The 12,237-nt window shown below is 47.4% G+C and overlaps 1 protein-coding gene across 6 annotated transcripts; it reads right to left on the bottom strand.

The window, feature by feature from the left end:
- Positions 1–2,938: 2,938 nt before the first annotated feature.
- On the bottom strand, positions 2,939–9,378 carry LOC125518800 (zinc transporter 10). 6 transcript variants are annotated; one of them, XR_015609885.1, is made up of 8 exons: positions 9,022–9,378; positions 8,796–8,850; positions 7,954–8,687; positions 6,985–7,134; positions 6,480–6,868; positions 5,547–5,593; positions 4,342–4,993; positions 2,939–4,257 (listed from the first exon to the last, which is right to left on the bottom strand). XR_015609885.1 is itself a non-coding variant. In XM_048683669.2 (5 exons), exons 1-5 carry the CDS (start codon positions 9,034–9,036, stop codon positions 6,563–6,565), a joined length of 1,260 nt encoding a protein of 419 aa, XP_048539626.1. In that variant the 5' UTR covers positions 9,037–9,375; the 3' UTR covers positions 6,034–6,562. The 6 variants fall into 6 exon arrangements, 2 of the variants coding, with proteins under 2 accessions (XP_048539626.1, XP_048539627.1); XR_015609883.1 differs by having other exon boundaries at positions 2,939–4,993; XR_015609884.1 differs by having other exon boundaries at positions 2,939–4,993; positions 5,547–5,590.
- Between the last annotated feature and the right edge of the window lie 2,859 nt (positions 9,379–12,237).

The following is a 12,237-nucleotide window of genomic DNA, read 5'->3' as shown; positions in this document are numbered from 1 at the left end:
CCGAGTGATCCGTGCCTATTTTGAGGATAATCAGTAAGGATGTTTTGTTAATATTTTAGTGCTCTATACATCCATGTCTTTGTTTTCAATTATGAAGCACCCTAGCTTGAGTCAATCGAGCTCGACTTTTGCTACTTCGCGAATCTGGGCAGATTGTCTACTTGTTAGCGATTTTGCCGAGGATGTTGTAGTTGATCCGTCCATGCTATGCTATTGTTCTTGTTATGTCTAGCTTGCATTTTGTATATTCTTGATGGGTGTATGCTTAGCTTTTCATGACTCTCTCCGTAGTGAGTGCATCGAGCTCGTAAACATGCCTACTTGATATCTGTTTTCAGCATGCTCCAGTTTTCACCTAGTCTGAGAACTGATTATGTTTTTGCCATGTTCACATGCTTGCAATTGTATTTTCTGATGCCTTTTGGCTCAAGGTCACTAAGGGACTTTTGTTAAGCTCTTTGAGTAGCTCCATGCCATGCTTTACCTTGCCATGTTCAGGTCCTGTAGCATATAGTTTTCATATTCCGAAGAGTGCTATCTGATCTGAAATTCCAGACAAGTGTTAATTTCACCAAGTCTGAAATCTGTTTACCATATGCATTTTTGGCATGCTTGTTTGAACCAGTTAATGGATGAATTGGCCGTAGCTCAGTGCTAGACTTTTGTTAAGCATCTTGAGTGCATCCCTTCCATGTATTTTTATGCCATGTTTGAGTGCTGTAACTTGTTCATCTCGTTGCATTTAGGTGGCTACTTACTGTAAATCGCAGAACGTGGTCATATTTGAATTGCTTGCCATTTCCAAACCGTAACTCCGATTCTGTCGTTCTTTATATCGTTTTCAAGCGATTTCATCTCATCTTTCCAGTGGAACACTTGGATTTCTAAGTTGAGGCCAGGTTCATGCATTCCTTGTCAAATCTTGCATATGCATCCCGCATCGCATCCCGCTTAGCATACCATGTTTGCATCATATTGTTTGATCCTTGCACGTGGTTGATTGTGCCCTTGTTGCTTGTTTGTCTTATTTGGGTAGAGCCGGGAGACGAGTTCGCTAACGAGGAGCCCATCGAGTTTGCTTTTGAGGATCCAGTCAACTCTGACAACTTTGCAGGCAAGATGATCATACCCTCGAAATCACCACTATCTTTGCTATGCTAGATTGCTCGCTCTTTTGCTATGCCAATGCTACGATGCCTACCACTTGCTTTGAAGCCTCCCAAATTGTCATGTCAAACCTCTAACCCACCATGTCCTAGCAAACCGTTGATTGGCTATGCTACCGCTTTGCTCAGCCCCTCTTATAGCGTTGCTAGTTGCAGGTGAAGATTGGAGACCGTTCCTTGTTGGAACATTTATTTACTTGTTGGGATATCATTATATTATCTTGTTATCTTAATGCATCTATATACTTGGTAAAGGGTGGAAGGCTCCGCCTCTCGCCTAGTGTTTTGTTCCACTCTTGCCGTCCTAGTTTTCCGTCATATCGGTGTTATGTTCCCAGAGTTTGCGTTCCTTACGCGGTTGGGTTATAATGGGAACCCCTTGATAGTTCGCCTTGTTTAAAGCTTTTCCAGCAATGCCCAACCTTGGTTTTACCATTTTCCACCTAGCCTCTTTTCCCCTTGGGTTTCCGGAGCCCGAGGGTCATCTTATTTTAAACCCCCCGGGCCAGTGCTCCTCCGAGTGTTGGTCCACCTGTCAGCTGCCGGTGGCCACCAGGGGCAACTCTGGGCTGGCCTACCCGTACCTAAGACAATCTGAGTGTGCCCTGAGAAAGAGATATGTGCAGCTCCTATCGAGATTTGTCGGCACATTCGGGCGGTGTTGCTGGTCTTGTTTTAACCTGTCGAAGTGTCTTGAAGAACCAAGGTACCGAGTCTGATCGGAACGTCTCGGGAGGAGGTCTATTCCTTCGTTGACCGTGAGAGCTTGTCATGGGCTAAGTTGGGACTCCCCTGCAGGGATTTGAACTTTCGAAAGTCGTTCCCGCGGTTATGGGCAGATGGAAATTTGTTAATGTCCGGTTGTAGATAACTTGAACCTTAACTTAACTAAAATGAATCAACTGAGTGTGTTACCGTGATGGCCTCTTCACGGCGGAGTCCGGGAAGTGGACACGGTGTTGGAGTAATGTTTGCGCAGGTTGCTCTCTAGTTTCTCGCTCGCGCTTTGCCTCCTCTTCTCGCTCTCTTTTGCGAACAGGATAGCCACCATATTTGCTAGTCGCTTGCTGCAGCTCCACATATTTACCTTGCCTTACGTATGAGCTTAAATAGTGTTGATTGCGAGGGTGCGAGATTGCTGAGTCCCTGTGGCTCACAGATTACTATTACACCAGATGCAGGGCCTGATGATTCCGCTACAGATGACGCGCTTGAGCTCAAGTGGGAGTTCGACGAGGACTCTCAGCGATACTACGTGTCTTTCCCTGATGATTAGTAGTGGTGCCCAGTTGGGGGTGATCGGGACCGTGTCGCATATTGGGTTATCTTTTATTTTGGCGCCGTAGTCGGGCCATGAGTGTTTGGATGATGTAATGTTATTTATGTCCTTGATTAACATGGCGAGTGTAAGCCAACTATGTTATCTCCCCTTTTATTACATATATATTACATGGGATGTTGTGAAGATTGCCTAACTTGCGACATATGCCTTCAATGCGATTATGCCTCTAAGTCATGTCTCGACACGTGGGAGATATAGTCACATCAAGGATGTTACATCCTATGCTCGACACTGAAGAGAAGGACCCAAGGCTCCCCTGCCCAGCCTCCACTGCCGGAGCGACGGGCCGAGGGAACAGGAGCCAGCAGCGAAGGTACAGGAACCACTCGCCTCGATCGCGTGAGAGAGATAGAGACGAAAGCTATTTCGCTACAGCATGTGCTTTGCGATCAGCTGTCTGGAATAAAAGGTGCCCGAGGAGAAGCCAAACTTACATGTACAAAACCCGCACGATAGAAATGTGCGCGTTGTCCGCATGTGCCTGAGGCCAACTCCAACGCTAGACCTCAAACGCGACGCGCGGGCGCTCGAAGGCAGCAGCGCAGGTTCGCCACGCCTACTAGGTGTTCGAGGAAACGACGAGGACGGACCTCTCGTCAAATAAGGTAGCACCATTGGGTGCAGAGGCCGTGTCCGCCTCTCCGTCCACGTCCGTTGTCCGTTTTCTTATCTCAGGCAGACAAAATCCGAACAAATCAAACGTCCGTTTTGGATCGCCGGTTGGAGTTGGCCTGAACACCCTGTGCGCGGTCGGTTTGCTGCTGCAGGTGCCGCATGCTCGAGAAGTCCGTCTCTCGGCACCCAAGAATGAAGACCAGTCCCCACAAAAAGAAAGAAAGAATGAAGACCAGAACAAGCTCTAACAGCAAATAGAAGAGGAAGAGCACAACGGGAAGGGGAAAACCATTTGTTACGATGCGCAGTGACAGACAGATGCAGAAGAAACCTCATCAGTGTTAAACACGTCAAATTCCGCAGCGCATCGCACGGCATCGCACGGCCGGACGACACGGATCCGAAAGCCAGGAGAGAAGAGATACATCCGGTTTCACTCTTGAAGCTGGCTCGCCACCGTGCCAGTTCTTGGCAAAGATTCCAAAGCCAGGAGCCCAGGAGTGCTGTATCCATCCTGTTCGTCCACTAGGCTGCTAGCTAGCGCGGGAAGCCCTCCTCTGTGGAGCACCTGCGGAAGACGCCAGGCTAGCGCGCCACCGTGTCACCTCATCAGATGCCACACCCCTCGCCATCTCATCAAATCCAGAGGGTGCCTCCATGCATGCAGGCGCACTCGTCCACAGAGCCCCTGATTGATCTGAGCTTCCCCTTTATACTCGATTCGAATGCGCCAAGAGAGGTTTCAGACTTCAGACGCAGAATCTATCTATCTGTCCATCTCATCTCGGAAGTCTGAACTACTCACTGCTCCGCCCATCCAAGTCCTGGAGGTCAATGATGGCAGGCAGGCAGGCTGCCGCATTTCCTCCAACTGACACGCACACTGCTCGGTGCTCCGTGCTCAGTATTCCTCCACGGGCGCCTCTTTCGGGCCTCGGAACATGTCTCGCCGGGTTGCCACAACCGGTAGGCCACCACGCCGTGGCAGGGTCACTCGTCCTCTCCTCAGTGGCGATCGAATCATGCTGTCCCTGGCTAGAGCTCCCGGTCCCGGACACTGGATCGATGTCCTCCACGACCAATAGCTCCTTCGCATTCTCTCTGTTTTGTCCCGGTCCTTGGAGATTCCATTATCTGATAGGATATGGTACATTTGAATTAGCTAGCAAGTCTCTTCCAACTTGGCAGTTGATGAGCCCGGGAAAGAAAAAGGTTAACCTTTCTCAAGAGATTCTGCGCGGCTACCTTACCAGACTGTCCCCTCATGTCTGGTAGTACTCCTATCTCCTGCAAGAACACTAGCTCGTAACTTCTTTGATGGCCGAACCTGAATTTACCTGATGAGAGTGGCAGATGTGCTCTTAATCCTCACTTAGTGATCATCCCCTAGTTTTGATTGCTCTCCAGGTGATCCAACATATTTTCTCCTTTCTCAGCTAAACCTTAGCTTACAGTTGATCACTATGGCATGTCCCAAACAGTTCCCTCACTTAGCCGTGGTTCTGGACGTGAGCAGCACGAGCAAAGCTGGTAACAAGACACGGACCTGAGCCCTTTCTATCTCAACAGCGGAGATGCCCTCCAGGCTTTGCAGGTTCCGGTGTCTGGTCCAGGGAGGATATGACAAGAGAATCTGCCGGAGGCACGGACGGTATCACAATAGCCTCTTGGATTGCTGATGATGAACGAGCTTCAGGCTTCAGATGCGCCGTAGCCTTTAAGTCGACGTTCATCGACTCGAGTGTGACATGATCAATATCTCTAGCAGCGGGATTTGCCAGGGAGCAAAGGGTTGGCTCCACCTTGCGACTCATCATCCATCCATATGACTGCACTCGCCTTCGCGTCAAGCACTTCTAGTTGGCAAGACCTGTTTATGACATAGCAGAAACATCAGTTTGTACATCGAATTGTCGACAATTCAACTTTTGCATCAGAAATTATAGTGGGTGTTTGGTTCCAGCATATTGATGGAACAAGCACTACCCACGAAGATTATGCACATGCTATTTTCATCGCGATAAGCAATTATGTAGGCGAAACTAAATCCATTTTGTCCACTAGTAGATTCCTATCAGTTCCGGGTCATGTAGTAAATGTTAGAAACCATCAAATTTAGAAGAATGGAAAGAAAAGGGATAATTTTCACTGAATTTGAGCACACTAATCAAAGGTTCAACTTAGACTTGGTCTTTCTACTGTAATGTTACTACTGTACCAGAAAACAAGAAAAAAGGAGGCCTGCATAACCAGTCCCCTATAAAGTAATGGTTATAGCTCGCACAACCATATTTGTCGGTGGGTAAAAGCAACAGAGGATGGTAAAGGCTGAAAGAATGCAGCAATTTAAAATTTTGAAACATGGGCATTTTATATGTCCAGGAACAATATGTCCCATAAGGATTTATATGTATCTGGTTTACCTTCTTGCACAAGCTGCCTGGATCATATGTTTGCTCAGAGGCCTCTGCTGGAAAACCATACAAATGCACTCTAGGTAAAACACTCAGATCACAAATCTTACATTTGTCGACAGTATGTGTAATGCCATCAACAGAGAACATTGGATATTATATTATACAGCAAACAGAACCAATGATACAATACAATTTTTGTTTGAGAGGGAATACAAATAAATGATACAATATATATGTGTTGTTCAGCACAAGCATGGGTTACTGGAACTTGATAAAAACATAACCAAATATAAGATATACTGCAGTACAATCTACCAAAGTCGTCTAGCTCAAGTCATCAGGAAAAATCTACATTATTACAGGCATAGATGAATGAACTGTATTTTGATAAAATTAATTGTGGTGTACAAATGAATCTGCAGTCCAGCAACAACAGTATCAACGAACTGCTTCAATTACAAAAAAGAATAAAGGATAAAGAATTTCTGTTGCATCATATTCAATCTTCGTATGATTGGTATTTAAGTTGAGAAAGATCGGTAACCTTTATTCCATATATACAACCAAAATAGTGCTAACAGGTGCGGCAAAAGAGTCAGGCGTGAGTTCATAACCATCCTAATTTCAAACAGCACCTGCGAATGTATTCGAACAGTTGAAGCGACTTTCAGGAGATCCACATTGATGTACGTGCAAGATTATACTTGAGAACAGACAAGGCCCCTTATCTAACACCGAGGATGAACTGTACATCTGCAAAGACTGGTGGGACTCCTAAACTCTTTATTCCCTAACTAACTTGTCCCAATTCTGTACCACCACAATGTACCCCAAAGAGGGACTTCCTTTTCTATGACCAAAAGAGGACGTTACACGGCCCAGCACCATGGAAGAACAAACAAAAGAATGGACAGCGAAAGGAAAAGCCTCCCATCTTACTCAGTTAATGGTAGCTAGGCAACAAGTCGTAGTGCATTGATCACCAAGCAGCCTGTCCCAAGCTTCAATAATCCTCACTGGCACTAAGCCCAGATAGCCAGTGATGACATGGCAATAGCCCCGACAAACAAGGCAACGTATGAGCACACTTGCAGCCTCGGATTGCAGCTCATCCTCCGGCTCAGGAAATCAGCAGCAATGAGATCCACTAATGCCATATAGACCAGTATACCAGATGACATTGAATCCAGAATGCCTTCCACCACCAATGCCCTGGGGCTGTTGGCATTGTAGAATGACGCGATCCCCGCCCCCACGGTGATCCCAGCAGGTGTTGTGATAGCAAAGAAGAAAGCCATCAGGAGAGCAGAGAAATTCTTGAACTGCGCCTGCATTTGTTCATACAGAGTGTGTTGAATTGATGCAATTAACATGAAGGGGACATGAGTGCTAACTCCGAGTGAGGAACTGTTAACCATAGAGCAAAAATGAAGTGGACATTAACCTCAGAAATGCAGCCACCCAAGGCAAAACCCTCGAAGAACTGGTGGAAGGAGAGGGCGGCAACAAGAGGTTTAATGGTACATGGGCTTTGCGAAACGCCCAAGGATAGCCCGATGATCACCGAATGAGATACAATCCCCATCTCCAGAATCTTGTTGAGAATACAGAAAATCATTATTCGGTATACTTCACAAATACACTACTGAAAACATCAATGCAAGAGACTACATTTTGTATCTTTGGTCGTCTGTGCAGTTGTACTGACATTTTTCAGATATAACTTAGCAAAGGAAATTTCACTGACCAGAACTCAAACATACAGGACAGGGAGCATCTCCAATAGCTCCTGTAAAAGTGATTTTACCGGGGTGCCCGTATAATTTAGGGGAAGTTGTTTTGTGAGGTCTTTTCTCTGTTCCCGTAAACATCTTCCCCTAAAATCTGTTTTTCTCTTTCTATTTTCCATTAAACAAGCATACAAATGGCACATACATGTACTCCCTCTGTCCAGAAAAGGTAGTCCCTCAAATGGATGTATCTAGCACTAACTTGGTGCTAGATACATTCATTTGAAAGACAAGCTTGGGACAAGTATTTTTCAGACGGAGGGACTATATACTATCATCATAATAATTCAAACAATGTTATTTCTGACACACATACTTGATACTCATTTCAAATTCACAATTTACGAAATATGATTTGAAAGTCAAATTCAAACATAACAAATTCAGTAAATAATCCAAAGTAGATATAAGAAACTGTTCAAACACGGGGATGTACTATGTGTTTACAAAGCTACTGCATAGAACGGTAGTAATAATACTATGATTTTGCGAATTTTAAGTTGTCTGATCTAGTGATCTTTGGGATAATTGGATTAAAAAATGTACTGTATAAAAGATGTCACTTGTGTTTAAGTAGAAGTTTGTGGCCCTAAGAACTGGCAACAACATTAAATTGCCCGTACCTGCGAGACAACCACATGATGAGCTTGGGACGGCCTCTCCTCGCTCCCATGCCCATGGTCATGGCCATGGCCCTGGGCGTTGGCGTGTGCATGGGCGTCGTACACGGCTCCACCATCGCACGCGTCATGGCCATGCGCATGGCTGTGCTGGTGCGCCGCCGCGTGCGCGCGCATGCCCACGATGTGCATGGCGTCCTGCTTCTCATCGTCGCCGCTCATCGCGGCGGCAGCCATCCCTGACAGGGAGCCGTCCTCGAGCAGCGCCGTGGTGTCGTCACGCGCGGCTGTGGCCGCGGCTGCAGCGGCCTCCTCGCCGTGCCTGCGCTCGTAGAAGCGGGTGCCGACGAACTCCATGACGAGCGTGCCCAGCGCGGCGAGCATGGCGATGAAGCCCGGGAAGGGGAACCGGCGCCACGGCATGGCCGGGAGGCACGGGTCGGCGAACTTCTCCTCGGCGTCGTGCATCATGTGCACGAACCCCGTGGCGAGGATGACCCCCGCCGCGAACGCCTTGGCGAGCACGAACATCCCGCCGCCGGAGGACCCGCCCTCGCCGCTGCCGCCGCCGCCCCCGCCGCGCCGCCTCCGGCCGACGAGCGGGATGGCGACGCCGACCGCGCCGGCGATGAGGATGGCGGCGACGGCCACCATCTTGAGCCTGAGCGCGGCCGCCTCGTCGCGGCACTCCTCGTCGTCGCCCGCCCCCTCCTCGCAGCTCGCCGCGGAGACCGACGCTGCCACCGCCGACGACCAAGCGGTGCCCCGCCCCGTCAGAATCACGAGCTCCCACGATGGGTTTAGCAAAAAATAACCATAAATAGCCCCTTAATTAGCCTACGTACCTGCGAATTGGTGCAGGTGGGCGCGGAGGTAGGGGACGTAGTACGACTCCGTCTCCTGCCATTAGAGGAACGGAGAAACCCGAATGATTAACGAATTTCTTCACGCAATTCAGCGCTGTGTAGTAGAACAACGCGGCAGCAGGACAAATAAGCAGGGGATTCTGAACGCCATGGCTGCCGCTGTGATGAAGAAGAAGAAGAAGAGAGGACGGCAGGGGGGGCTCACCTCGAAGAACGCCATGGCCGCCGCGGACAACAATAGAATAACAATCCGATCCTGCTCACTCTCCAGAACAGTCGACGGATTATTCGATCCGATTCGAGGAATGAAATTAAACCCAATTTATCACCGCGCGGCGCGGCTGCTGCATGCGGCGGGGAGCAGACACATGCGATGCGTCGCCACATCGGCGCGCGGGGGCCCCGCCACGGGAGGGGGGTGTCGTCATCCCCGAGCCGCCGCCGTCGGTTGGGGGATCTCACGGGGCCCCGGCGGGCCGGCGCCGCGGGCGGGCCCGGTCGTGCGTGCGTGCGGGAGGGTCCCATGGGCCCAGCGGTCAGTGGGACGCCGCGGAGGGGGGCCGGTCAGGCGTGCGGGGTGGCGGGCGTGGGGGCCGTTATCGGTGGCTCGCGTGGGCCGGCGTTTCGTTACGGGGGACGCGGGCAAGTGGACGTGGAGGTACAACGATGTCGACACTATGGCGCCCGCGCGCGCCCGTGCCGCCGGGCGGAAGGTCGTTGTGGGCGGCATGATCTACGCCCGGATTGCCAACTGCGATCCCGCCTTGGCTCTACACGCATTGTCTACGAATCTCACAAACAATAATCTACTAGCTCTTTCCGACGAAAGGTACACTTTCGCCCAGTTTTTAATACTTCCTCCGTCTCATAACGTAAGATGTTTTTTAACACTACACTAATGTCAAAAAAATATCTTACATTATGAGACGGAGGAAGTATTTATTATACGTGAAGCCTTTCGGGAATTCCCAGCAAAGTCTCAAGCTCCGCTAGTTCTCGGCGGTCCCACTTGTATGATATTCTGCAATACACCACACTACAGAGCCTCAAGAGGAGGAGTACGCATATGCAGCTGACATAAGCTCTCATGAAAATTAGTAGTACTAAATCAACGACAAATAAATATACATGCTACTCATCTGACCTTCTTTTCCAACTCTTTTTTTTTGCAAGAAAACTTTTGATTTATTCATCAACTGTCAAGGTAGTACAAAGAACACTAGAAGTAAAATTTACATCCAGGTCCACAGACCACCTAGCGACGACTACAAGCACTGAAGCGAGCCGAAGACGCGTCGCTGTCATCGCCCCTCCCTCGTTGAAGCGGAGCAAACATTATTGTAGTAGACAATCGGAAAGTCGTCGTGCTAAGGCCCCATAGGACCAGCGCACCAGAACAGCAACCGCCGCCGATGAAGAGAAGTATAGACCGAAAGGATCCAACCTGCAGACACACAGAAGTAGACTTTCAACTCTTGATGAGGATTAGATCACACTTCATCGTTGAATCACACAAAGTGATGGGTCATATATGCCTAGATTAATTTAGTGCTTTAGAGGGAGAATATTTGATGCACCGGCTGCTTGTAGAGCAAACAATGAACCAAGCCTAGTTGATACTTTTATAAGTTCTTTTCCCGTGAAATAATAAGACACACTCTCTCTCCCTTTCGGTATATGTCAAGTCGTCGGTGATTTTTCCCCGTGGGAGTTATGCGGGCCGCAACGCCATTGAAATGAAAGAAACCATAGTAGAATCAGGGAGAAGAAGCCGTTGAAACTTTAATGGCGCCACAATGGTAGAGTTTGAGTGCCCTCCAAAACACCCCCCATAACCTACGAATATGGTTGAACCCCTCTTTTTGGAGTATCTTTCAAACATTATGAAATGTGCAGGGATACGACTCTATTGGAGTGTCTTTTGCCTCCAGAGTCTCCATATTAGCGGTTATTATAGAGGGAGGGACATATCACGACTCTGGTACATTTTCATCGAACTGCAGATACAACTACATTCGAACCTTCAAATATTCTAAGAGGTACTTAATCACTCCAATCTATCACAAGTAGAAAAATGGCCATTTGTCCCGGTTCATAAGGCCCATCTGTCCTGATTGGGGAACCGGGACTAAAGGGTCGTTACTAATGCCCTAGGCCTTTAGTCCCGATTCTTATACTAACCGGGACAGATGGGCTTCTACGTGACCGCTCCGGCGAGCCCAGGCACGAGGGCCTTTGGTCCCGGTTGGTAGCATCAATCGGGACCAATAAGCTTCCACGTGTCAGCATTTCAGGGGCTGATTTTTTTTTTGAAAGAAGGTGGTTTAGGAGTTTTGGGGATTAATTTAGGTTGGTATAGGTAGTTAATAGAGAGATGTGTCCTCTCTTATCTCCGTTCTACTGCTACTGCTATGCCTAAACATGACTTAGATTGAAGTGAGGCAACATGTGGTGCATGTCAAAAGTAATACTAATCCTAACTTGATCAAGTTTGGATTGTACTACTTTCGACATGCACCACATGCATGTTGCCTTCACTTCAAATCCATGTTCATTTCAACCGCTGATATATAATAACTCTTCATGCTCGCATCATGCATCATCATATATAATAATAAGTCTACTAATCATCATCATACAACTTCTACTCGTTATTAATAACAAGTCATACGATCATCATCCTCATAGTCATCGAACCAACCCTACTTAATTGTTATTAGCACATGATCATCAGTATTAGGTAGGACCTAAATACCCTCTTTAAGGTAAAATAGCATAAAACAATATAGACCCTGACTCTTCATTATGGAGAATGGAGATCATCATGTCTCCAATTCTTACGCTTCGCTTCCTTTTGCTTCCAAGAACCTCCTTACGATTGTCCATGCATTTTTTCCATCTTTTGATTTGCATATCTCCATTCCTTTTAGAAATCTAGTGTGGACAGTTGAGATTCGTAGGATGACCTGGCTGTATGTTCAAAACATTAAGACTACCTTTCTGATACATCAAATGAGTCACACAATTCTCTCGGATTATTTGTTGAAAATATAGTAATAACTTCATAGTTAGCAATGATGTACTAGTTTTAGAAGTATGCAAAAGATGCATGGTCGTAATAGTAAAAAATCTTACCAGGGTATCTCCATGGTAGTTACCGTAGTTCACACATGCACTAGTGGCACGTATTGACCATAATGTTGAGGAGTTTGATTGTAGATATTGTAATTCTCGATGTCAGTACAAAATCCGACCAGATGATTTTTCTCCTTGTAAGTTAATTCGGAGCCATCGGTGTAGTGGGTTTTGTCTACCATCTCCCGCACATTCTTTGAAGAATGAAAATAAGCTGTCAATGGAAATAAGATGTCAACTATTTTGAAATAAACAATATAAATTAGCTAATAACTATGTTTGAGAA

Source organism: Triticum urartu, chromosome 7A (genome assembly GCF_056163025.1).
Source record: "Triticum urartu cultivar PI428250 chromosome 7A, HENAU_Tu73, whole genome shotgun sequence".
In the NCBI taxonomy this organism is placed as follows: domain Eukaryota; kingdom Viridiplantae; phylum Streptophyta; class Magnoliopsida; order Poales; family Poaceae; genus Triticum; species Triticum urartu.
Note: the sequence above shows the minus strand (reverse complement) of the source record. Positions and strands in the feature narration are given on the sequence as shown.